This window comes from Cenococcum geophilum, assembly GCF_001692895.1.
Source record: "Cenococcum geophilum 1.58 unplaced genomic scaffold K441scaffold_3, whole genome shotgun sequence".
In the NCBI taxonomy this organism is placed as follows: Eukaryota; Fungi; Ascomycota; class Dothideomycetes; order Gloniales; family Gloniaceae; genus Cenococcum; species Cenococcum geophilum.
This window is the reverse complement of record NW_027137561.1, coordinates 1,964,714-1,989,118: the sequence shown is the minus strand read 5'-3', so window position 1 is coordinate 1,989,118 and position 24,405 is coordinate 1,964,714. Positions and strand designations below refer to the sequence as shown.

The window sequence follows — 24,405 nt, the reverse complement described above, 5'->3', positions numbered from 1 at the left end:
AGGATAGTAATAAGATATAATTTACCGGTTCCTACCTCTCTATTAACGTTAATCCGCAGTAGGGGGGGGCTAAGGCCCGCTTAGATCTGCCTATAGTAATTAACTATAATATTATAAATATAACGATAACCTAGTTATAAGGAGGACGGAGTTACTATTTAGAATAGGCGGCTCTATAGTAGAGGCTATAGCTATATTTCCTACTAATAAGTCCTCTTATTAAGCTGCGGGTATATACCCTAATACATACTCCAGTCGTAGTTATAATTAAGCTCCCTATTACCAAGCCTATTAGAATCCTTAATTTCAACTCTATTAATATTTTAAACGCGGGTATATAGGGCCTTAAAGGACTAGTATAGCTTTAAGTCATCTATAAAACCGCCATTAAACTTATTAATATTATTAGCAGTTTCGCGGCCTTCCTCTAGTTTCCAATTATAGAAGTAGTTAGGTGGGTGCTAATAAGAGTTAATATAAGCCTAATAGGAAGCCATATAATTAGGGGCCCCAAATCTATTAGTATAAGTAGCTACTTTCTTATACTCCCTCTACGGGTAATAAAGAATAAGCTTTATACGGCAGAACTTAGGATACTGTAGATAGGAATGATCGCCGTTATATTATAGAAAGTACGATATAACTTAAGGCCTTACTCTTAGCCGACGCTTATAAGTAAAGTAATTAAAATAGAGTAAAAAATTAAGGAAAGTAACGTCCTCTACCCTATCTAGGCGGCGCTTATATTTCTTATAGTTAGACAGTCCGCACCCTCTTAGTTACCTATTATTAAGCTCATACATAGCGCTTTAATCGTCCTCCTAGTAATAATCTAAAGTTATTATATTCCTAGAGCCTTCGCAAAGGGGAATATTAAGAAGTAGATAGTATACCTCCTGCGCTAACTAATCGCGTTTAATAATAAGCTTATTTATAAACCTAGCCACGACCAAACTAAAGGCATAAAGGCTATTAGCGTATAGCTATACTAATTGGAATAACTCCTAGTAGGAAGTTAACTTCTTCTCTTCCTTGCTATAATATTTGCCTATATAGTTAACTATTACTAATATACTTATAGCAGGTAATATATTAATATTCGCTATCCACGCTAATATTATAGCTATATTATAACTATTAAGAAGCTTATTATTACGCTATGGACAAAACGTCCAGTAATATAGATTTTAATCCTTTAATATAGCGGCCTTATTACGGATAGAGCGTGGAAAATAAAAGCAGCACTCCTTTACTCTAGTAGAGCCTTTCTTTAATCTTAAGTAGTAAGATTTGGTATAATTACGGTGCTATTAAAATCAATTAAGGCAGGCAGTAAGAAGCTTACTAGTATTAAGCTGTTTTTTATAGCTAAGAGTAAAAGGATATTAAAGATTAGGAGGCCTAGATTAATTAGGATTAATTATAGATATAAAAGTAACCCAGTACTTAGTAAAAGCCGCCCTTAAGTCACTAGCTAATAGATCTAGCCTTAGGGCTATTAAACTCTATAAGAAGCTATATATATAGCCGCTACCTTATACCTACTACTTATATTAAGACCAAAAGTCAATACCATTAAATAGGCCTATAAGTACGTGCTTTTTAAACAGATTAAAGCGGCAATATAGCTAGTAAGCAGTAATATGCAGATTATTATTAAGATTTTAAGAAGCAATCCAATAGCGCTAAACCTTATTAGTAGCCTTATATTTGTTAAATAGAGGTATATAAAAGTATAGATTATACCAATATAGATCAGCAGCGCTAAGTATAAAAAATAAAGACCCGCTCTTAATATTCTTAGTATAAACTATAAGCTTATTTCTCTTTTACCTCTAATAAGGTCTAGTGCCCTTAAGGTTCCATATATACCGTATAATCTTATTTAGTAACTAGCTACCCCTATTACTATTTATAAGATTACTAAGCTTATCTAAAGATAGACTATTCTTATTTAATTAGCCGCAAAAAAAGCGGGTAGCGTTAAGGGCTTACTTTCTCATAATCCGATTAAACACGTAGTAGCGAAATAAGGGGTGGCGGCCAAACCAACCGTCCTGATACTTAAGCATATGCTTAGCGTACGCAGCTAGGGTAACCATACGGCTTCATGGTATATTAAAATCGGCTTTACTATAAGGAAACAGAGTAGGAAAGGCGCCGCGCATAATAAAGCTAGCTAATCGCTTAGAGAGAGGTATTTATCGTATAGTAGGAACCTCTAGGCCCGCTTATAGGTCTTATTAGTATTAAACCTTACAACCTAAAAGCTCTAATTTATTAAGGTTAAGTACTAAATTAGAAACTAAAGTATCCAGTATATTATCATTAAATTTATTATCTAGTATATTACTACCAAGCTTGGCAAGTAGAGGATTAATAATAGGAGGACGTTACACAGGAGTAGTAGGGTAAGCTATTAGGCTACTAAAATTAGACTTTAACTTATTAATATAAGGTAGCTAATCTAATATAGAGCTATTTTTGGGTAAGCTAGTAAGCCAAGTGCTATATATTTTAACGTCGCGATAATTAGGATAATTGGCCTTTAGAAAGTAAAACCACTATACTATAGTAAAGCGCCTTATAGTATACCGCTTAGTAAACCACCAACCTAGGTATTCGCTACCCTCTATTGCTGTAGGCCTTATAACTAGTATATCGAGTTTAGTAGGTAGCCGTAGTAGCTGCCTCTAAGTCTTTAGTGTGTTCTAGCTAAAGTAGTAAACGTAGCTAGTATAGCAATATTGCTAGCCATATACACGCACGACTTACAGATAAACGTATACGCGCGTAATTAGAAGCTCCTCCACCGCGGTAAGTATAGGTAAAAAGCCAGGAATAGGCCCCAGATTAAGCCCGTTGCTTTCACCAAATAGGGAAAAAAGGGTTAGATATTTAAGGCTATCGGCGTCCTTAATACAGGCTTTATATACACCTATATTATTACCCTCTATAGCTAGGCCTATTTAGAACCACCACTCCTTATAATAACTGCACGTCTCTATATATTTAGCCTATAGTATACTCCTAAACTTCTTAATTCGCTCCTAATTAATAGCCGAAACGGGTAGTAATATAGCCGTAGTCGGAGCTTGCCGTAAGAAAGGTAGTATTAGTAGTAGGGTAGGTATTGGCGGTAGAGTAGGCATAGGAGCTAGTTCCGGCAAGGACGTATTTAGGCTATCTAGGGTACTTCTTCTACTATATAGAGCTTCATCTATAGTATATAGCGGAGGAGTAGGCGAGTAAGCTTTACCCCGCTAATTAAGAATACGGTGCTCCCGTTATATTACCCTAATTATCTTTTACCGTTAAGCTATTTTAGGGGTATCTTAACTATTCTAGCCGCGAGGTAAGAAAACGTCCTTAGTATTAGTTTTAGGTAAAGCATTTCGCTAGCGCTTTATAGGACGAGTCTTAGTAGAACCAAGCTCTACTTTCCGCCTATTTAAATCATATTTAGAGCCCTAGGAAAGTAAGTAAAAGTAGAAGAAATATATAGGGAAAACGCGCCTTTAACCGACACAATTAACATTGCTTTAAAAGCTTAGTAGATAGGCCGTTTTTAATAAAATTAATACGGGGTTATATTAAATAGCACTTACTACACTTAATTAGAGTAGGTTCTACTATAGTTAAGACGCGTATAGTAGTATTAATAGAGATATTAACAAAAAGGTTAATTTGTCAATAGTAAGATCTATTATTTACACGCTTGCGGAGAAGAGGATTAATTAATTTAATTGGTGGGTATGGGCTTAAAGGCATTAATTAAGAATGGGTATATTTGTAAGGCCATTTATAGGGGATTGCCCTGCCTTAACTAAACGTAATGTCTATAGACCCGTGCGTAAGCATATCGCTATAGTATCTATTTATAAAGCCCAAAATATATAACTAAAGAAAAAAGTATAAGTAGAAGGGAAAGCAAGCAAGTAAGGCTTAATTTTGTAAATGTTAATAATATTAGTATTACTAAGATATAGGGGTGCTGCTGTAGTGCTTGCTTAGCTATATAAATATATCTATCTATTATTTATATACTTGCGGAGAAGAGGATTAATTAATCTAATTAGTAGGTACGGGCTTAAAGGCATTAATTAAGAATGGGTATATTTATAAGGCTATTTATAGGGGATTACTTTACCTTAACTAAACGTAATGCCTATAGACCTAGAAGCGTAGCGCCTATACCATATAAGATAAAATAGGGGGAAGAAAAAATAAAAAATAAAAAAGGGGGGGAAAGGAGAGATTTAAGTTAATATATTAGAGTACTAAAATAGGCACTTCTGCACGCCGTTATACCTAAATACCTTCGCCTATTATATCTAGGGCGAGTAATAATAAGAACGGTATTAGCGTTCTATGTTAGAAGTTTACACTTAGCTAGAATAGGTCTTTTAGGAATAATAAATAGTAAAGCTAAAACGCTTATAAGGACCACCGGCTTAGTTACTATATTTAGCCGTCTATAAAACCGTTATCTTAAGCGTATTAAATAGCACCTTTTTAAAATAAGTGTTTATTATAGAGCTTAGAGTAGAGGCTAAGAGCGGTAACTTTATACTTTAGTTTATTCCTAACCGCGTAGCTTATAAAGGCCAATCTCTTAAAGTAAAAAAGAGGGGCGTTTCCGGGTTAGGGGTTATTTTTAAATAGGTATTTTATAGCTTAAACTACGTATTTAGGTTACCCTAAAGCGGCAATTATAATTAAGACTCCTTAGTAATTAATATCTGTTTTACTACGCTTTAAATATAATATTATATAATCCTCTGCTAGCGTTATGTTATTTCTAGTATATTTTATAGTAGAGAAGGCGTGGCTATCTTTCTAAGCCTTAGTATAGGTAATCTCGCCTAGATAAAGGAATCCTATAAAGGCTATAGTGACAGCGGTGTTAAAGTTAAGATTCTTAACGGATTAGGTATTTAGGGTAACTAATTAGGTAAGAATATCTTTAGTAATTAGCAATCTTTTAGCCGTAGTAAAGGGATTTATAGATATTATACCGTTTAGGATCCTCTTAATAATAGGATTATTAAAGACGGAGGTATTATAATTAGCGTTAATATAGTAGGATTAAATTATGGAGATATAGGCTCTAACTGTAGTAGGCTTAATACGGCTTATTCCTAAACTAGCATTACTAAAGATCTGTTAGGTAATCTATTCTCCTAGGTAATAGAGGGGCGCTAGGTACTTTACCGCTCTATAAAGGTTATAATAGCTCTCCTAACTCTTAATTATGGGATAGTATAAATCTTTTATTCTATTAAAGAGGCCGTACTATAATAGTTGGCCGAAGTATTTTAAGGGGGCTTTTACCTTAATCTAGAAATTAGGTAGGGGGTCTTTAAGAAGGACTAGGTCTCCTATTTTAGCATTAGATTAAATATAATAAAGAAGCGTATAGTAATAGTAAATTAGAAGTATTCTAATGCGGGCATAATAATAACACCCTATTGCGATTAAAACGAGATAGAGTATTAGCTAGCCTATTTTCTATAGAGGAAACCTACTTTATATAGAGCGTAATATTATAGGCTACGGCTAGTTAGAGAATCTTATAAAGCGGGTAATTACCTAGTCCTTTTACTACCGTATTCTAGAATCCTAAGAGTGCTACTATATTATCCGTATAGATATAGACTAAGCTATACTTCTACTATATTGCCTAGAGCTAAAACGAGGTCGTAATTACTCGGACCTCCCGCTTATTAATTAGGGTAAGGCGGTGTTCTATATTAGGGTAGTAGCTTAAAGAATTATTTTAGGGTAGAGATACTAAATAGGGCGGCTATGTTGTCCCTTAAGAATCCTTAAGAAAGAAGAAGGCTCTATAATTAAGAATCCTAAATATATCTAAGAAAAGATAGAATTATTTTTAATCCGTATTATTAAAGAAGAGAATACTATTTAAAAGGGTAAAAGCATTTCTCCACTATAATAAGTCTTAGCAAAGTTTAGCTATTAGCTATTGGTAAGGATAACTACCTACCTTTATAAAAGTAGAGATAAACTCTTAAATAAAGCGGTTATATAAACGCCTAAGCCTAATTACCTAGGCGCTCTAAGTAAGTCTATTAGCTAGTTTTTAACTTTAAACTAGCGTTAGGGATCTACTACTTAACGCTTTATTAATCTCCTTAATTATAGTGGCCTATTTTAAAGGAGAAAGATATAGCTTAGACTTTAGAGTATCTATAATATAACCTAGGACTTTAGCCGTAGTACCTTTAATATTCTTTAATTCGTTTTATAGGATACCTAATTTATTACTTAATTAGTTATATATACTAAGTAATTAAGGGAGGATAGAAGCGTTAAAGAGTATAAAGATAAAGTTATCTAAATAGTGCTCTAAGGCAGCGTTTAGGATATATTAGATAAGTATTTAGTAAAATCCCTTTATAAAAAGATTAAATAAAAAGGGTGTAGTTTAAAGGCCGAATAAGAGGTAATATTTAAAATATACTATACCCTTTTAGGAGAACCCTATAAGGCGTTAAGCTTTAATAGAAAGTAGAATATTCTAAAAAGCGTCCTTAATATCCCTCTTAATAATTATATAACTATAGCCTATATATATAACGTATTAGAGAACCTAATTAACTATTAAATATTATAGTGTGGCGAATGCTATAGGGATTAAGTTATTAATAGATCGGCTAAATAATAAGGATAAGTTATAAATACGGCGCTATCCCCTATCTGCTTTAGGTACTAAATCTAGCGGTAAGAATATAATAAGAGACGTTGCTATTATAATCCTACCTATATCTAAATTGGCGCTAATTTTCTCTAAGATTAGGACTGTATTTACGGCTATTAAGGCTTAGTTCTTCTAGGAAAGGAGCTTAATTTTTAGGTCTACCCTAATCTGGCATCTAAACTTTAAGATACTAATAATATTGTGTTAGAGGTTATTAGGGTATAGGGATAGATAATACCCCTACGCTTAAATAATTAAGGGGAAGGGAGAGTTCTATAGAGAAGAGGAGGGTAGAAAAACTAAAAATAATAGTATAGTATTTAGCCTACCCGTACTATAAGGGTAGAGTATAGTTTTAGTAGAGTATAGGTATAGTTTAATAAAATCCTCTTTCTCCTCTTTTTTTTCCTTATTGATACTTTTCTCTAGTAATTACTACTTATAATTCCTTATAGTATACGGGCTACTGTACTTACTATAGGTATATAGGAACTTATAATCCTTACCTAGGTTATACTTCCCTCTATTAAAGCTATAATAGGTCCTTAAGATATTAGTGCTTATTTACGCGCGTTTTAAGATAAATATAAATTTATAAGTACTGGGATTGTAATAAATATCTAAAAAGTTATTAGAAATCTTTTAGTTAGCTAGCTCTAACTAGTTCTTTTAAATAACTATAAAGTAGTGCTTTAAGGCCATAGTTATTAAAGGAGCAATTTAGTAAGTAGTAGATAGCTAGATAACTTAATTATAAAAGGTAAGTATTTAGGGAATAAGATCTACTAAAAGATTCTTATATATAACAATTAAAATCATTATATAGTTAAGGAAGCCCTTTACCCACACTTTAATAGATAGGTAGTCCTTTATTATCCCTTCTTTTAGTTTTATAAAAAGAACGCTATTAATAATAAGAATATTATTCTAAGGCTTAGACTAGAGCTAGTGTATCTAAAGGTAAGAGAGGTTATTAGGCAAGAAAGTACCTTAAAATACCTTAAATATCTCTTTATTTAGGATGCTAGGGAGAAGGGTATTTAGGATATTAGCTATAGATAGAAGCAACTTACCTAGTTTATTAATTGGGGTTAAGGATAATACTACTATAGCTAATCTCGCTATTACCGTAGTAAGGCTTAATATATAAAGTTTAGTCGCCTAATCTTTTTATTCTTTTTAGACGTATAGCATTTTGGTACGGTCCTTTTATTCCTAAAGGAGTTTTATTTTCTAGTTAGTTGCTTAGTCCTTAACCTTTTTTACCTAAGCTCTTTTAATCCTTAGGTCCTCCTTATATAGTTACTAGAGCTATTCTTTAGCTTTTTTAGTAGCTAAAGTCTCGCGTTAAGCCGCGGAGAAAGGCGCTATTATGGAGAATGGAGACTGTAATACTGGCGTATTGCCTAAAGGTATAGGGGAAGGTAAGGGAGACTGGTAGGTAACCTCTGAGGAGTTTAGCTCGTTAAGTGTGTTATTATTAGTTAAGTTTTTAAGGTTTTTACGGATAATTTATAAAGGTTTAGACGAGCGTATAGGTTATTAAGTTATTAATAGTAATAATTAATTATTAGAAATTAAGTAAATAAGGTATTAGCTCTTAAATAAGACTAATATGGAAAGCAAGCAAGCAAGGCTCAATTTTGTGAATGTTGATGATGTTAGTGTTGCTAAGATGCAGGGGTGCTGCTGCAGTGCTCGCTTAGCCACATAGACATGTCCATCTTAAATATTTTAATATTCGTCACGTGTATTCTGCAGGTAGATACCACCCACGGTTTTTTTTGGACCAATTAAAAGCCGGCTTGGCAAGGGTTTAAAATCCAGGACCCGAAAATATAGACCACTCGTACCTCGGGTCAATCACGGCAGTCGCAGGACGATATATTTCACATAAGCATATGTCATATTGACATTTGAAATACATTCAGGGTACGATGCTGTGTGACAAATAAGCGATTAAGAACGAGATATGCGCTCCGTATCAGAACCGATCAGAATTACTGCGGAACATCAAGAAGCTATCTTCATCTCTTCGAAACGTTGCAACCTGGCCTAATATCCAAAACCACCAAACCCAGCTTCGGACCTCCTCTAAAATGGCCAACCGGGGCTACGACGTAGTCGTCGATGTAGACACCGAAGTAGGACTGCCTGAACCCCACCCCAACTTGCGCAGAATCCAGCGGCAGTAGCTTACGCATAGCTTTCCCAGGGAGACCTAGGCCACACCGATTTGCAAGAAGACCTTGAATTCCACTCCTCCAGTACTTCTTGCCCTTCCTCTCCCCGTACCGCGTAAATATCTAATATGCGCCTCAGACTTCGAAGTCCCGCAGTCCCGCACCAAAATCCCCGCCGACGGCAGCGGCGCCAGCTTCCTCCCCGGTGGTGGCTCATCGCGCAACACCAGCGGCTCGTCGAAGCGCTTCCTATGGAGTCTCTCCTTCTACGCGCAGTTCTTTGACGTGGACACAAATGAGGTGGTCAAGCGGTGCACGGCAGCCATCTTCCCACGGGCAAACTTCCTCGATGTGCTGGAGGGGAACCCGGATCTCTATGGTCCCTTCTGGATCGCGACAACGGTGGTTGTGATACTGTTTCTGACTGGAACAATAAGCCAGTACTTGGATCATCAGGGGCAGGAGCATTTCGCGTATGATTTCACACTGCTGAGTGGTATGTGCATCGAGCAATAGCAGGCATCGAAGGCTGGAAGCTCGATATACTGACGGGATTATGGGATAGGTGCTGCGGGACTGATCTACGGCTATACTTGTACGCCTCCGCTTCCCCCGTCTAATCCTCAATAGAGCTAACTCCCAGCCGCAGTCGTCATCCCCATCGGCCTCTGGGGGACCCTCAAATGGTTCGGCAGCGAATCCGCCAACCTGCTCGAATGCATGGCCCTCTACGGCTACGCGAATCTGATCTGGATCCCCGTAGCGCTGATATCCTGGTCGCCAATCTCAAGTATGCCTCCTTCCGCGCCCCCTCCTAGTAAACCGAGCCAAACTGACCCATCTTCTCCAGTCCTCAACTATGTCTTCGTCGCCGTTGGCTTCGCCGTCTCCGCCCTCTTCCTCTTCCGCAACCTCTACCCCGTGCTGTCGGCCACCGACATCCGGACCTCCAAAATCCTGCTCATCGTCGTCGTAGCGCTGCACGCCGGCCTGGCTATCGCCATCAAGATACTGTTTTTTGCTCACGGAGGAAAGCAACCCGGGGAATCGCATGACGGGGATGACGACGATAAGGGGGACAGGATGATCAGGATGTTGTTTAGGGGTTAACTGAAATGAGGGGGTTTTTGATCCTACATGACGACCGGTGCGCTATTTCCTATATTAACGCCTTGTGCGAGATATTGAGTGGGCGTATTCTAGAAACATTGGCTTGGACTTCCGGCGCAAGGGACAGAGAACAATCAGGAACTATCTTCATACCAAATCAAAATGGCATGACTTGGTTTACTTAAAGGCCCATATATGATCATGCTAACCGTTCTTACTACTATTACAGGATTTGAGCTAGAGTCAAGCAAAAATTAAAGATGATATTTGGATGGACATTGATCTGCAGTGCAACATTGGCAGGGATATTTGATAAGGAAATCTGTCAATATGTATAGCTATCTCACAAACTAGTACCCTCGTACAATCTTTCCCGCACAAGTCAAGGAAACGAAAGTATACTATATTTACGACGTTTCTCAAAGGAAAAAAGAAAGGTGAGAGTCGTCAATAATAATGAAGATGAGGGAAAGCACAACTTGCTCTATATCATCCTTTGCCTGTATCTATGCAACTGAACCCGCACGCACCGGCGTGACTCGTCATCGTGCAGTCATCCCGTCATCTCATCATCCCAAGATACCTACCTGCCTTTATCCATGCCTATTACTCCCACGTTAGGGAACCGATTACCCTGTTGTGGACCAGAATATACACGGTCTACTGCTCCTTTGGTGGCAATGGTTCTACATTCCAAATCATCTCGGCATATTCATCAATACACCTGTCTGAACTGAAAAAGCCCATGCGCGCTACTGTGGTGATGCATTTCGTAATCCACTCTTCCTGATTCTTATACGCGTCATCAATCAACTCCTGCGTCTTGCAATAGCTCGCAAAGTCGTCGCTGACAAGGTAGTAATCTCCGTGCTCAACGATGCCGTTGACTAATGCACTGAAGGCGTTTGCGTCGCCAAACATGCCGCCGTGGATTGCGTCGAAAACGGCGGCGAGGGAGAGGTCCAACGAGTAAGTACCGTAGAGATGCGAATGGCGCAGATCCTCGACATCTTCAGCTAGGTTACCGAAGAGGAAGATATTGTTTTCACCGATTTCACGTGTGATCTCAATCTGTATAATTTTTCAGTGTTTGGCCGTAAACATGAATTAAGGCCCGAAGGCATTGGGGAGGACTGAGTATACTCACGTTAGCGCCATCACAAGTACCGATGATGAGACCTCCGTTCAAGCAGAATTTCATATTGCTAGTACCGCTAGCTTCCGTTCCAGCAGTTGAGATGTGCTCGCTAATGTCCGAAGCTGGGCAGATGATTTCGGCCTTGCTCACATTATAGTCCTCGAGGAAGATGACTTTAAGAAGGTCGCCAACATCCTTGTCATTGTTGACCACCTTGCCGACCTGGTTGATCAGATAAATTACAGTCTTGGCCATCCAGTATCCTGGAGCCGCTTTGCCCCCAAATATGGACACACGAGGAACAAGCTTCTTCCTTTCCTCTGGAGACATAGCTTTAATAGCAAGATAGCGATGGATTACACCGAAGATGTTCAACTGTTGCCGCTTGTATTCGTGTATACGCTTGACTTGCACGTCGAACAAAGCGCTCGCGTTGACGCTGACACCGGTCGTGTCTTGGATATGTTTAGCTAACCGGACCTTGTTTGCGTATTTAATTTCCTGGAACTCTTTGCGGAATTCCTTGTCATCAACATAATTCTCAAGCTTGTGGAGAAGAGTGAGGTCCTTTAGAAACTCATGTCCACCCAGCTTGGACGCAATGAGCTCGGAGAGCCTCGGATTGGCTTGGTGCAACCATCGACGAGGAGTGATACCATTCGTAACATTCGTGAATTTGTCAGGCCCGTAAACTTTGACAAAATCCTTGAAGATTGTAGTTTTGATCAAGTCGGAGTGCAGCTCCGCAACGCCATTGACTTTGTGTGAGCCAATAAGAGCGAGGTAGGCCATACGAATCATCTTGGGATTCGACTCCTCAATAATTGAAACTCGGGAAAGCATGTCGCGGTCTTTGGGAAAATTACGTTCGACATACTGGAGAAAATTTAGATTTATGTCGTAGATGATCTGGAGGTGGCGGGGAAGTAGGTGCTGAAATAACGGAACAGACCACTTCTCGAGGGCCTCAGGAAGAACTGTATGATTAGTGTAGCCGAATGTCTTCGAGACAACTAGGCGGGGATAAGCTTGTGACATTCTTCAAGCGTAAATATGTGACTTACTACTCCATGCCTCGTCCCAGTCTAGACCCTCTTGATCTACTAAAATGCGTAGAAGCTCTGGAATAGCAAGAGTTGGGTGGGTATCATTCAACTGGATAGCAACTTGACTAGGGAAATCCTTCCATGATCGCTTGGTCTTCTTGAATCGGCGGACAATATCGTAAAGAGAAGCAGCACACCAAAAGTACTGTTGCTTTAGACGAAGTTCCTTACCACGTTCGAGGCTGTTCACCGGTCAGCCTATTTCTCATATCTCACTAGCCAGTTTACGTACTTGTCATTAGGATATAAGACAGCAGAGATTGTCTCCGCTCTCTGCTGGTCCGCAACGGAGCTTTCGTATTCTCCCGAATTGAACTTCTGAAAGTCAAATTCTCCACTGGCTGCTTTGCTAGCCCAAAGTCTAAGGTTGTTGGTGGTTCCAGTTTGATACCCAGGAACTGGTAAAATAAGTAAAGCCCATTGATGGGAAAGCACAAGGACTTACCTGGGACATCATAGGCTACAGCCCGGACGATCTCGCCACCTTCCCAGGCTGAGACAGTTCTGCCATCATCATCCCTAAGTGTTCAGCATTGAACGGTTAGATCATCTGGATAGTTACAACTTACTGATATTTGGTTACATGGCCGTAGAACTGGATATCAACAGTGATATCATGCCGAGCAAATTCCCAAGGATTGAAGTCAAGCCAGTAATCTGGCACTTCGACCTGATACCCATCAACGACTTCCTGTTTGAAGATGCCATATCTATATCTCAGCCCATAGCCCCAGGCGGGGTAGTTGAGGGAGGCGAGGCTGTCGAGGAAGCAGGCGGCAAGACGACCAAGACCTCCATTTCCGAGAGCAGCATCGTGTTCTTGGCTGATAATGTCTTCCATACGGAAACCGAGCTCCGAGAGACCCTCTGGATTAAATAATTAGTCGAATCCGGGTGCAAAATAGGGGTTGCCTTACTGGCTGCGACATCCTTCATCCCAACGTTCAGCATAGCATTGTCTAGAGCGCGACCCATTAAAAACTCCAGGGAAAGATCTAGTCAATTGTCAGCGTGGATTTGACAACTTAAGTTATACCGTTATGCATACAGTATACGCGTTTTTGGTCTGTGAAAGTCTGGTTCTGCTGTGTCCTGTTCCAGTCAAGGATCAACCGATCCCGGAACGCCAGGGCGGTTCCAGCGTAGGTAGCACTGGTTCCCAGAGTATCAGTTGTAGTGCCAGGAGCAGAGCGGCTAGGTGGATTTGTGCGGATATAAGGAGCGGAATCGAGGCATCTTACAATTCATCGCAATTGTACAAAGAGCGAGCGAGGGTAGTTTCGATGTGTCTGACACATTCTTTCTGTGAAAAATGTCAGTCGCTTGCCTCATAATATTCTAATCAGTGCTGATGACATGCCTCAAACTCCTCTGGAGTAGTAAAGCCTTTCGGCGTCTGCAATATCTTTATTAGATCCCGCCTGATATGGTTGCTGCTGAGTTGAGCCTACAAATTTCTTCCACCTGTAGCCATTACGTCAGTACGCACGAAATGTAGCGAAGAGGAAGAGGACTTACGCTGCGCGTTGTGGTTCAGGAATAGACGCTTCTACGCTCTTGATCTCTGACGGTCCGAAGCCTGTCACCGTTCTCTTGTGCTTTGGTCTTGAAAAGCCCGGGCCAACAGGTCCTTGAAGATCGCCAAGCGGGGCACTCATTGAAGGCCTCCGCTCTCTTGGTGGTGGTGTGGCCGCCATACTGACTCTGAGCTCACAATTGGTGATTAACAAAAGAAGAACAGTAAACGGGAGAGTCAGAAGTCTCTCGGCAGCAATTGAAGGAATCTAGGGATTGGGATGGAGACGAGTGATGAGGAACTCGAAGGCAGGATGAAGGATGCAGCAGGATGGGTTATCAAGGATGATATTCTTGGAAAAACAGTGGGTAGTAAGTGGTTAAGAAGCCCGTGGGGAAGGCGGGCCATGGAGGGGTTGGAGCAGGGATGAGCTCCTTGCTACAAAGTGGGGTAGTCTTGATGACGAAGGCGCAATCAGCTACAGCGAAGTCCAAGCAGTTCTTTTCTCCGAGAGTCACAGGCTGAGTCGCTGTTAGGCTAGCTATCTATTCACATGCTTAACGCAGATCTAAGGCAGTTTGTAGGGCTAGTGCAATGTTTTCTACAGGTGGTAGTGCCCGAACACCCTGGTAGAACGCTCCTCTGATATCTGAAGCCCTCTCATATTTTAGTTCTAGGACAACATGACAAAGTCACACGCATTAGAGCCACTTAGCTGCTGGGTATATCTTGCATAAGTTGACCGATTATGCATACTAAACCATGTGCCACAATGCGATTAACACGAAGTCAGCTTGTCCTATCATTTACCTAAGCCTGCCGGCGCTATCAGTCGCTGAAATCTCGCCTCCCTTTGCAACAAAGACCAAATGCTCAAAATGGGTATCATGCAATATCCGTCGAACCCGAATAACCCCAATGTCAGGCCACCCGCAAAAGCGTATGCAAAACCCACAAGAGCCGCATGCACCGAAAAATGCAAAATCCCACAATGCCGCTAGAAAAGAATGCTATTTCACCAGCCCAGACTCAAAGCGGAGAGAACTCCGCTCTCAGGACTTGGCTCGGGGGTGTAGAGACCGTGCTTTAGTACAGCCGTGCTTTGCAGCGTTAGAACCGGAGGCTTGACTCGTTCATCCTTACTATAGGTTACAGCGCTTCCAGTAGTTTGGCCGTTGAATAGGTGCTCTGCCCTCTGCATGTCCTCTATTGCTTCCTGAATCATATCCGGCGTGAAGGAATGAAGGTTGTAGTCGATGTCGATCAGGATGCAAAGACGAGTCGCATTGACCTGTTTGGTTCTGAAACGGTCCGCAGAGATAGTACGCGCCCAGTATGCTGCTGATTTTTGGTTGTCATCTAAGTATCCTGCTGCTAGAGACAACGCCGAGAGCACGACAATCTCGGGCTCAACCGAGGTTTTTGTATCGTGATGAAACGATGTCCTTTTCCAGGAGCGATTCAGCAAGCTTGAAGTGCGAGCGGTTGAGGAACAGGCTTTGCGCCACTCGAGGGCAAATCGAGAACCCAGAGCGTCAAGGATACATGCAGCTAATCCTAGGATTTCGAGAGGAAGCTCGGCGCGAAACAGGAAATTATGGATGGCAGCCACGGATGGACGATGTATGCAGGTGTTTGAAGGGACAAGATTGGCAAGATGAGTCGCAGGACCTTTTAAGGAGTTAGTATACATAGATTACTTCACTAGCCAAGACTGTAATATGTCAGTGCCGGAAGAAGCATTCAGCATGGAGATACTTCTTCCAACAGGTGTACGAGTAATTAAAAAAATTGGTAGGCTCGTATGTGCCTCCAATGCAGTTTATGGGATAGCAACAGCCGAAGAGGGATGTGCCAGCACTCGGAAGCGGCATCTTCTGTAGGACACCGCGACAGGGGAGATTTGTGCACGTACCAGCTAGGTCAGATATAAGGACAGTGTCTTCCGGTATTGGCTTTGCAGAGACATGGTTCAGAACACTCCCTCTTACTGGTGGAGGCGTCGGGAGATTCGAGAGGGGCACGTAGCTGGCGAAGTAGGCGTCGAGATCCTCACCAGAGTTGAAGGAGCCTCTTCGGCTCGTGGACGAAAATGCGGGGGAGTCCATGGAGGTCAGTCATCAAGGACAGCTTGGCGCGCCATGAACTTCCGTGGGAAGTGGAAAAGGAAACCATTAACAGAATAGCCTCAGGAACAAGGTAGAGGCGGTTGGATATATACTTCTTACCTCCTCCTCCCGCCCACGAAACGGTGTACAGCTGACGTGATTCCAGCCTGCGCCGGCGTTTTTCTGCATCGCGCGCCAAGCCAAACGGGAAATCTCATGCAAGCTAAAACGACCAGCAGCGCGCCTGGCCAAACCGATGCCAGATGCATGCCAGCAAGCCGCAGAGGTGATGAGCTCGCCCACACGAACGCCCATCGGCTGAGCGGAGCCATTTTTGAGTGGAGCCATTTTTGGCCGAAGCTGGGGGAAGGCTCGTATGCAGGGCTTTCAAGCACGCTGAGGGGCCTTTGGTGCAATTTGAACTATCCATCAAATCTATCACATACAACCGGAGTCGGCCGCCAGGTGCCGAATGCTGAAATTGGCAGAACTTTGCCAGATGGTCTTTGGGATGGGATGTCGTGGATGAATCGCTCAGGATGTTCCTCGCGGCAGCCGTCGTGATGCTTCTGGCAATCGTGCCGGGTGGAAGGGCTGAACTAGTCTTTTTGCAGCCATCGCGCGACCAAGTGTGGAGCTATGTGTGGAGCCGTGCGCCTCAGTTGGGGCTAGGCATCCGCAGGAGCTCTCACCGCTTTGCACAGTTGGCTAGATGCTCTGGGTGTGGGTGGCTCGTCCACCAATGCTGCAGCTAACGGCGTTGTGGCTGGGTGAGAAGTTGGGGGCTCGCAGCAACTCTCTGCACAAAGAGCTGAAAGTGCTCTAAAATTGATGAGCTGGAGGTGCGGCTTCATCCAGAATCTGCTCTGCAGCCACTGCGCACATTGCAATTGCAGAGATTTAATTTATGCAGGAATACTTCAGAACTTATTGGAACAGGAGGGCCTCGACTTGCAAAGAATAAAAGCAGAAATGAACAACACCAAATCCCGCAATTGCACGCTCCTCTATGAAGTCCGGGATACAGCACTTTTCCTTCTCCGCTCCGCCCCCCCCGCAACGCGTGCTGCGTCCACTACTCATAATCATAACTACGCCCACGCTGAGGCGCTTACTCAATCCACCAGTCACCGCGTCTGGTAGTTAAACTCCTTCGTCCAGCACTGTTCCGCCGATCATTTCTTCGTTTGAGCAATCGACCCTGACTCGTTGCTTTTTACGGAGAGAGTCGGGGGCAGAACGAACGCACCGAGCTTCCCTTACTGTGCCTTCTTTGGGCCCGGGCCGCCAGCACCTCCCACATATTTGCGGATATCAGTAGCATCGGCTGCCTGCCTGACCACGTTTTTGAATGTCTCCCAGCCTTGTCGAGCGGCTGGGGGAGTGCTCTGGTTGGCAAGCTGGGCATCGGCCCTGGCGGTCAACTGTGCGATCGCACCCTGCACGAAGCTGCTTTGGGCATAGCGAGCTCGGAAGAAAACCGTGTAGATTGCCAACAGGATCCATGAGCCTCTCTGGAACAAGAGCGCAGACCCGAAGACGCGGAACCACAAAGCAATCTCGAGAATCGCAACAAGAGTCATACTGCTGTCATAGTACTCCTTAACAAACTTGCCAATCGTTTCAGACAAAGCTGAAGGTTTAGGCTTAGCACCAGGAGAGGTTGTGCTCTGTTGGGGTGGCTGCAAAGTTGGAAGCAAATTCGCCCTCGTATACGTTGCAACATGGAATATGGAATAGACTGCGAATGGAAGAATCGCCAGAGGGATCTGGCGTGAGAATAGCCACACAAGTGCCATTCCTGTGCAGTAGCATGTGTCAGAGCTGGTGTTTCGCCATGAGCCGAGGGTATTGCGAGCTTACCTAGATATTGAACATTCTCGTCCGTTGCCATTGCCAAAGCACCGCCTTGCTTTCCGGTCCGTATACGTGCTCGATATGCCTTATACACCACAATGCCGTAGGTGACGGCAGCAGAAAGGAATGCTGTGCGATAAGAGAATCTCGCCCATCTCGAGGCGAAATTGAAGGTGATGTATGACAGACCGTATCGGAGTGTGGAAAGTAGGAGCGTGACATGTCCAACAAACCATGCAAACTGCAGAGTTTGAGCAAGATGAGTGAGCCTCTGCCCTAGAGGCATAGAGGCGGGTGGTGGAGGGGCCATGCTGCGGATTGAGGCTGGTCGTGTGTTCTGCACAAGCTCGGGCTACAAGCGTCAGAGCGATGGAAAATTGCAGTTAGATGCAACCAATAGTGAGGAAAAGAGAGATTTCCAGCTAAAGGATTTATATAAGGAAGGGGAATGTGGGAGGGTCAAGAAGACGGTCTTCAAGAACACCTGGCAACTGGAGGTGGTGGTGGTGGCAGGGGCTTGAAAACGCGATGGCGCAGGCCCGGCGGTTTTGTGATGACGACCAACGACATTCTGGAAGCACACTCACATTGTTCGGCCTTGACAGTTGTCAGTATATGTATGGTAGGACGAGGGTAATTCTGCAACGTTGTGTTAATGGGGGGAGGAGAAGAAGAATAGAAGAATAAGTGTCTCGAGGTATCCCAGCCTCGGAAGGGAAACCAGAATTAGTCCTCGGGTGGTGACGAAATGCGCGAAGCTTGATGGCCTGCATTTCACGGTCTCGATGATGGCGGCTCGCACCTGCCAGGTGCGCTTCCACATTCACACGTGATGCCCTATTGTGTCAAGTATCTTTTGACCCGCCGCACACCTCGACATTTAAGCATATAGATACTGCACTGATACTGCAATCACACTCGCATTCACACATGTAGAGACAAATTTGGTTACTCCACACTACTGATACCATTTCCAGACAAAGGAAATTAACTTGGATACTAGGCCGATCTGTAGAATACACGAGATGAAGCAATCTGCAGAGCCCGCCACCTCACCCTCCTCAACAGAACACCCTCAAACTACGACTGTCATCTACTAAAAAAAATAAGCTGAAAAGGAGAAGGGAGTGCAATGCTGCTGGTATCAAACAACAACCTAAGCAAGCTAAACCAATGTGAAAACCGCGCTCAAACCCCCAACTCGCTCAGCCGTCATGTATTAACCTTTTCCGACTGCACCCAGTGTGGCCGGAAGAAGACATAGAAATTAAACGGGATGTGTCAAAAGAGAATGGGGAGAAGAACTTTTCGGCTTTGGTTTTGCTCCGCCGCGACCAGAATCTATACCGCCAGAGGAATCAGGCGGAAACTTAGCGCAGAGAGAATCCCTTTCTCTTGCCCTTCTCCTCGAGCGGCCTTCCGCTTTCGATCCTTGCTTTCTTCTCTTCAAGTTCCTGTCGCTGCCTATCCAGCTGCTCCTTCATCTCCCTGTGTCTCGTGTACAGCTCTTCTTCGCTCTGCTTGAGCTTGCTCTCCTTCTCCGCGACCTTTTGTTGGAAGACCATCTTCATCTCTAACTCCATCTTCTGGAGTTTCGCTTCGTGGAGCGAGCGCTCCTCCTCTTGCTTGACGGCCGGGTTGACCTCCTTGAAGACACTAGAATCCTGTTGCACGCCCATGGCCGTGAGTTTCTCGGACCGGTAGTTCTCGTACAGGAAGTTGTTGGTGTTCTCCTTGAGCTCTTCCATGTGCGTGCGGATGAGCATTTGTCGAAGCTTGACAAAGTCACAGTGTTCCTCGTTGTCAACCTCGATGACACCCCATGGGTAACGGCGCCCACGAACTTTGCGACCATCGGCAGTAGTCACCTCGGCGTTAGCACCGACGACAGCGAAGGGAACCTTCGACATAATCTCATTGTTCTCCGCAATAGTCTCCTCGTCATCAAGCTCATATCGGGGACCTTCGAATATTTGGATTTTGTGGTGATGGATGTCTGCAAGAATCTGTACTCAGTTAGTACCGTTCTGTATTTGTAATACCTAATAAACCTCACCCTTTGCTTAAACGCCGTAATCTCTTCATCAGTCAATGTGTCAGCCTTCGCGATGACGGGTATCAAGTTGACCTTAGTGTGCAATTTGCGCATGACCTCCACATCAAGTGGCTTCAAGGAATGTCCGGTAGGTTGGATGAAATACACGCAAGCATGGATGCGATTGTCTACAATGTTCATCCGATTGACCTTGTTTTCAGCATCCAGGTATGCGTCAAATCGCTGTTCAATGTTCTTGACGATGGGATCCCAGGATTCATCATTGTTAATAAAGTCGCCAAAGCCAGGTGTGTCAACAACAGTCAGGCGAAGGCGAACACCGTTCTCCTCAATATCAGCACTGATTGATTGTATAGAGACAGTCTTGGAGATGTCGAGGCTTGGCGGCTTGCGTTCCTTCGGGGGATAGAGGGAGGTGTTAAATAGAGTGTTCACGAGAGTAGATTTGCCGAGTCCAGACTCGCCTATGGTTTTTAGTATATACCAATACAAGGCGTAAGTGAAGTCAACCCATTACTTACCAACAACCATAACATTGAAGTTGAACCCTTTCCGCACGCTCTTGCGGTGCCATTGGTTTGGTAAGTTCGCAAAACCAACATAACCGGTCAACTTCCTTCGGACAATGTTCCTCATGTCGCTGGCTGCCTGAGCTGCCGCTTTGGGGTCTTTGGAGGTGACTGTTTGCGGAGCCGAGCCCTGTCCGTTTGGCATGGGATTGCTGCGCTCAACGTAAGGCGAAGCCGGTTTTCCATTTGGTATCGTTGCCGGGGCTGGGGATGCTCGGATAAGCGTAGCGGGACCGGCGCCGTTAGATGCTATATCAGACATGGGTCAGCAGTGCCAAATAAAGCTTAACCGTTGAAAACCCTGTAGGCTCTCGACATGCCAACAAAGCTCCTCAGCGCCCTGGTATTGTGACCATAATCTAGCCTCATTTGCCTCAGGTGCGGAGGAAGCGCATTGGAGCTCATGTGGATGGTACTTTTGTGTGGAGAAGAGGCTCGGCTTACCCATGGCGAGTGAACGAACGTGGACACAGACGAAGAGCTTCGAAGAGAGAGACTTCTAGAACCACTAGAGCACCGTTAGCACATCTCAATGCGATAGTGGATGGATCGCTTGTTGATACAGGATAAACTGAGATTACGACAGAATGGTAAACAACCTGGGGGAGCGAAGGAATGAGCAGACAGGGGGGTGTGGAGTCAACTCACCAGTCAGTCTATGTATGCTTTGCGAGTGATGATGGGGGCTCGGATGGTATGAGGGCGTCGAGAGGTCAGCAGCAGCGTCGTACAGCAGACTGTAAGAAGGGACGTTGCGATGTTGGCAGAGGAAGGTGTGGGATCATAAAACTCTCACTGAGGAAAGGGGTCCGCGCAAGGATGCTGGACCGTTGTTGAATTCGGCGCTAGCCAAAATCTCCGTGCGGCGACGACAAGACGGGCAGCGTGCAGCGTTAAGACTACTCGTGGATGCGCTGAATAGCGTGAGGACTATGAACAGATGGAACAAAGTAGCAATTGACTCTCCTCTGTACTCCAGAACCACTTCTGTGTGCCCGTCGTGCAGCGGCAGCGCAATGCGATCGTCGCTGGGCTTGCTCTACGTGTCACCCTCCTGAAGGCCCTCACGTGCTTCTCTGCTTCCATTTTAGCCTGGAATGTTTCTCAACACTTCAACTCTCCAACTCAGTCTCACATGAAACACTCCAAAGGGTAGATATGCTCATACTTCGGTACCACTGCTTACTAGCTTTGTGTTCTATAAATTCAAACTTCCCCGCTTCATACGTACTGAAGCCGATGACACTCCTGAAAACTCCCTGAACCCATGCTCAGGAACGCCTGGTGCCAAGCTTAGAGGCATAACAATATGCGTACATGTCCAATCACACCGCAAAGCCGCCATAGAAATGTCCAATCACCCCCAACGCCTTGATGGGTATTTTACAAAAACGAAGACTACCAGCCCAGGCCAGCCAAAGCAGACGCCAATTGGCTTTTGTCATACTTGACGTATTTACCCTTCCCTTTGTCGATTTCATGATACCGGTCCCAGAAACGACCGTACAAGGGCTCAATGATGTTTTGCACTTCACGACCAAGCTGCGACCGCACCTCCCTCTCCATCTTGTAACCCTTGTGCCGAGTGACAAGATCATCAAAGCTAATATTGAAGTTCTTGAATTTCTCCTTGATAGCGTCCTTATCTTTCGAACTCAAGCCCTTGACAATTGCCGTGGAATCTGTAGAGGCTGCACCACCAGAATGAGGCCTGCCGCTGCGGTTCGTGTACTGGACATCGAGGAGATGCGCCGAGGGCTCTCTCCAGGCTTCGAGATACATTGCCGTTCCCTTCTTCCGCCATCCTTCCAACCTGCTTGCATAGCTTGTAAGCAGCGGCTGGAGCTCTGATGACCGAATCATCCTGTCAATCACAGCGATATTGTTGGCGATGAAAACGCCTTGGAGATTCTTCCCTTTCAACAGCATGCGAGACTTTGTCTCCAGATTCGACAGCAGTGTATCCAGCATGTCCGCAGCGTAATGAGCAAATAGCTGACGGCCGTCGGCTCCAACATCAAAAGACTTTAAAGCCGGAAGGGAAGTGAAAGAGTTTGACGCAGAAGACGTAGACCAGCCACCGTCTCCAAGCGACGTCATGATCGAAGAAAGTGAGGATAAATACGCAGTCATTGTCTGTAATCGCGTCACAGTATCGCTGGTGATAGGGACCGAGGAGCCGTCTATTGGTAACGCGATAAGTGCTTGCGCGCGAGTTCTTGTGTCCTCGAGAAGCTTTGTGAGTGATGTCTTTGAAGTCTCCCGGATTGGCTTCAGAGAGTCAGCGATCAATCGTTTCAGTTCTCCAGTCCTACTCTCCACTCGTATGGATAGATTGGATACGATTTCAATGATTTCATATCCAAGGAAGCAGTCCGTCATGAGATTCTTTTGGATGTGAGTGTTGAGTTCGCGAAGGGTCTTAGAAAACTCATTTAGAGAGCTTTGACAAGTTGAGGCATATACAGCGCCCCATTCATCCCGAGCAAAAATAGGACAGACGTTCTCATACTCCGCCAAATAAAGCCCCTCCATGCCTTGTGCATATGTCCCAATTCCATTCGTGCCTTGCTTGTATATCGCATCGGCGGTTGTTTTCCTCGCAGTTGAGACGGATGCCGCAGCCAGATTCCGTAGTGTAGTCGTGATATAATCCCCACGAATCTCAGTATAGGTCTTTTCGGTAGGCCCCTCCCTAACATCGGTCTGAGATGTTTGGGTGAACGAAGCAGAGACGTGCGTATGGATGAGCCTCAGCTTTGAGAGGCTCGCCTCGGAAAGAGTAGGAAATGGTAGTTCTAACAGCGTCAGAGTAATACAGAGTACCTTAGGCAGGTTGCTTACGTTTAGTTATGTAGTGAAGAGGTTCAACAGGGCGCGCGTCTTCGCGTAAGATTTCCCGAAATACATCCTCCAACTGTTTGGTGCCTGTTTTGAGTAGCGTGCTTAGCTCCGCAACAGCCTGTTGATTCGATCGTAGGTTGGAGCGCTTGAGATCACCAAGGGCTTGTGTAGTGCGATCCAGTGATGCCATATAGTCTTGCAGCGGAACCTTTCGAGGACTATAAAGCAATTAGGCCAAATCTGGGAAATACAGTGTACATGAGAGGACAGACCCCATCCGGATGATACGTTCCTCCCGATTCCTCTGGTCGAGAGGCTCTCGCACCCTGTCAATAGCTTCGATGATCCTATCGACATCTAAAAGCGCTTCCATTAGCCAGTATTCCATCGCTATATTGGGGTTGCATACTAGAGTTCATGGTCTGTAATCTCTGAGTGTTGCCATAAATTGGTCCAATGGCATCCTGCACACTCTTTCCACTCGTCTCCAGGCGATTCAGTGAGCCTTGTATCTTCTTCGTCAAGTTCTTCAACTTCTCCATGTTGGCGAAGAGCACCTCTACCTCAGCGCTCTCCTCCGCGAACGCGGCTTTTCGTGGAGCAACCATAGCGCCTGCCGTTAGAGCTCCAGAGGAGTTGCGGTAAATGGTGTTTCGAAATAGGGAAGGGAATATTATGTACAAGAAAATATACACAGGCAGATCAGGTGGGTTGACTCTATGCAGACCATGCCAGTAGTAATAGACAAGAAGCTGGGGGCCCGCGGCGGAAGTCAACGGAGAAAGACTGAATTGTGGACGTCCCACCGCGGACGCTAGTAGGGATTAACGCATGTCGAAGAAACCGTTCAGCGGAAACTCAAGCACTCTAAATAGGTTTAATGGCATGCAGTGCAAGCTGCAATTATTAGAGACGAAATTCGCGTCCTAACATACACCTGTGAGCTTGTCAGTGCGCTGTGCTGAATAGAAGCTAAATCCTTTTCTAAAAAAACCCTTCTAAAGTACTTAGGCTTGTCTGAGGCCTTGTGCGAAAGTCGCTATCGCCTCAAGCTTCCTCGACAGGCTTGGGATTTCTTGGCAGGGCCAAGGACGGAGCGTCATTCCACGAAACTTGGAATCGCGAATATGAGGGTCGCCTCTAAACACCATGAAAAGCCTTGCTTGATAAGCCCAATTGGCCCTTCTGCAACCTCAT

General features: G+C 44.1%; 6 protein-coding genes across 6 annotated transcripts; 1 reads left to right on the top strand and 5 right to left on the bottom strand.

Annotated features, from left to right (window-relative positions):
- Positions 1 to 8,820: 8,820 nt before the first annotated feature.
- K441DRAFT_702567 (Yip1-domain-containing protein) lies at positions 8,821 to 10,014 on the top strand (the record flags this gene model as incomplete). The annotated part of the gene is made up of 6 exons (XM_067653409.1): positions 8,821 to 8,865; positions 8,937 to 8,988; positions 9,044 to 9,400; positions 9,470 to 9,499; positions 9,554 to 9,694; positions 9,755 to 10,014. The coding sequence occupies 6 exons, from the start codon at positions 8,821 to 8,823 to the stop codon at positions 10,012 to 10,014; spliced, it is 885 nt and encodes a 294-aa protein (XP_067509236.1).
- A 660-nt stretch (positions 10,015 to 10,674) lies between these two features.
- Positions 10,675 to 13,955, bottom strand: K441DRAFT_683996 (glycosyltransferase family 35 protein; the record flags this gene model as incomplete). The annotated part of the gene is made up of 11 exons (XM_067651744.1): positions 10,675 to 11,085; positions 11,162 to 12,165; positions 12,217 to 12,440; positions 12,491 to 12,656; positions 12,704 to 12,777; positions 12,828 to 13,125; positions 13,176 to 13,253; positions 13,307 to 13,410; positions 13,500 to 13,561; positions 13,619 to 13,679; positions 13,777 to 13,955. 11 exons carry the CDS (start codon positions 13,953 to 13,955, stop codon positions 10,675 to 10,677), a joined length of 2,661 nt encoding a protein of 886 aa, XP_067509235.1.
- A 403-nt stretch (positions 13,956 to 14,358) lies between these two features.
- On the bottom strand, positions 14,359 to 16,025 carry K441DRAFT_651911 (uncharacterized protein). The gene is made up of 2 exons (XM_067647279.1): positions 15,690 to 16,025; positions 14,359 to 15,445 (listed from the first exon to the last, which is right to left on the bottom strand). Exons 1-2 carry the CDS (start codon positions 15,880 to 15,882, stop codon positions 14,790 to 14,792), a joined length of 849 nt encoding a protein of 282 aa, XP_067509234.1. The 5' UTR covers positions 15,883 to 16,025; the 3' UTR covers positions 14,359 to 14,789.
- A 1,116-nt stretch (positions 16,026 to 17,141) lies between these two features.
- Positions 17,142 to 18,049, bottom strand: K441DRAFT_683994 (uncharacterized protein; the record flags this gene model as incomplete). Its single annotated transcript, XM_067651743.1, has 2 exons — positions 17,142 to 17,683; positions 17,746 to 18,049. The coding sequence occupies 2 exons, from the start codon at positions 18,047 to 18,049 to the stop codon at positions 17,142 to 17,144; spliced, it is 846 nt and encodes a 281-aa protein (XP_067509233.1).
- Positions 18,050 to 18,675: 626 nt separating this feature from the next.
- Positions 18,676 to 21,138, bottom strand: K441DRAFT_651907 (cell division control protein 3/GTP binding protein). Its single transcript, XM_067647278.1, has 5 exons — positions 21,013 to 21,138; positions 20,809 to 20,872; positions 20,317 to 20,613; positions 19,796 to 20,259; positions 18,676 to 19,745 (listed from the first exon to the last, which is right to left on the bottom strand). The coding sequence occupies exons 2-5, from the start codon at positions 20,810 to 20,812 to the stop codon at positions 19,110 to 19,112; spliced, it is 1,401 nt and encodes a 466-aa protein (XP_067509232.1). The 5' UTR covers positions 20,813 to 20,872; positions 21,013 to 21,138; the 3' UTR covers positions 18,676 to 19,109.
- Positions 21,139 to 21,524: 386 nt separating this feature from the next.
- On the bottom strand, positions 21,525 to 23,940 carry K441DRAFT_626695 (uncharacterized protein). The gene is made up of 4 exons (XM_067646142.1): positions 23,618 to 23,940; positions 23,481 to 23,565; positions 23,209 to 23,426; positions 21,525 to 23,162 (listed from the first exon to the last, which is right to left on the bottom strand). Exons 1-4 carry the CDS (start codon positions 23,814 to 23,816, stop codon positions 21,763 to 21,765), a joined length of 1,902 nt encoding a protein of 633 aa, XP_067509231.1. The 5' UTR covers positions 23,817 to 23,940; the 3' UTR covers positions 21,525 to 21,762.
- Positions 23,941 to 24,405: the final 465 nt, after the last annotated feature.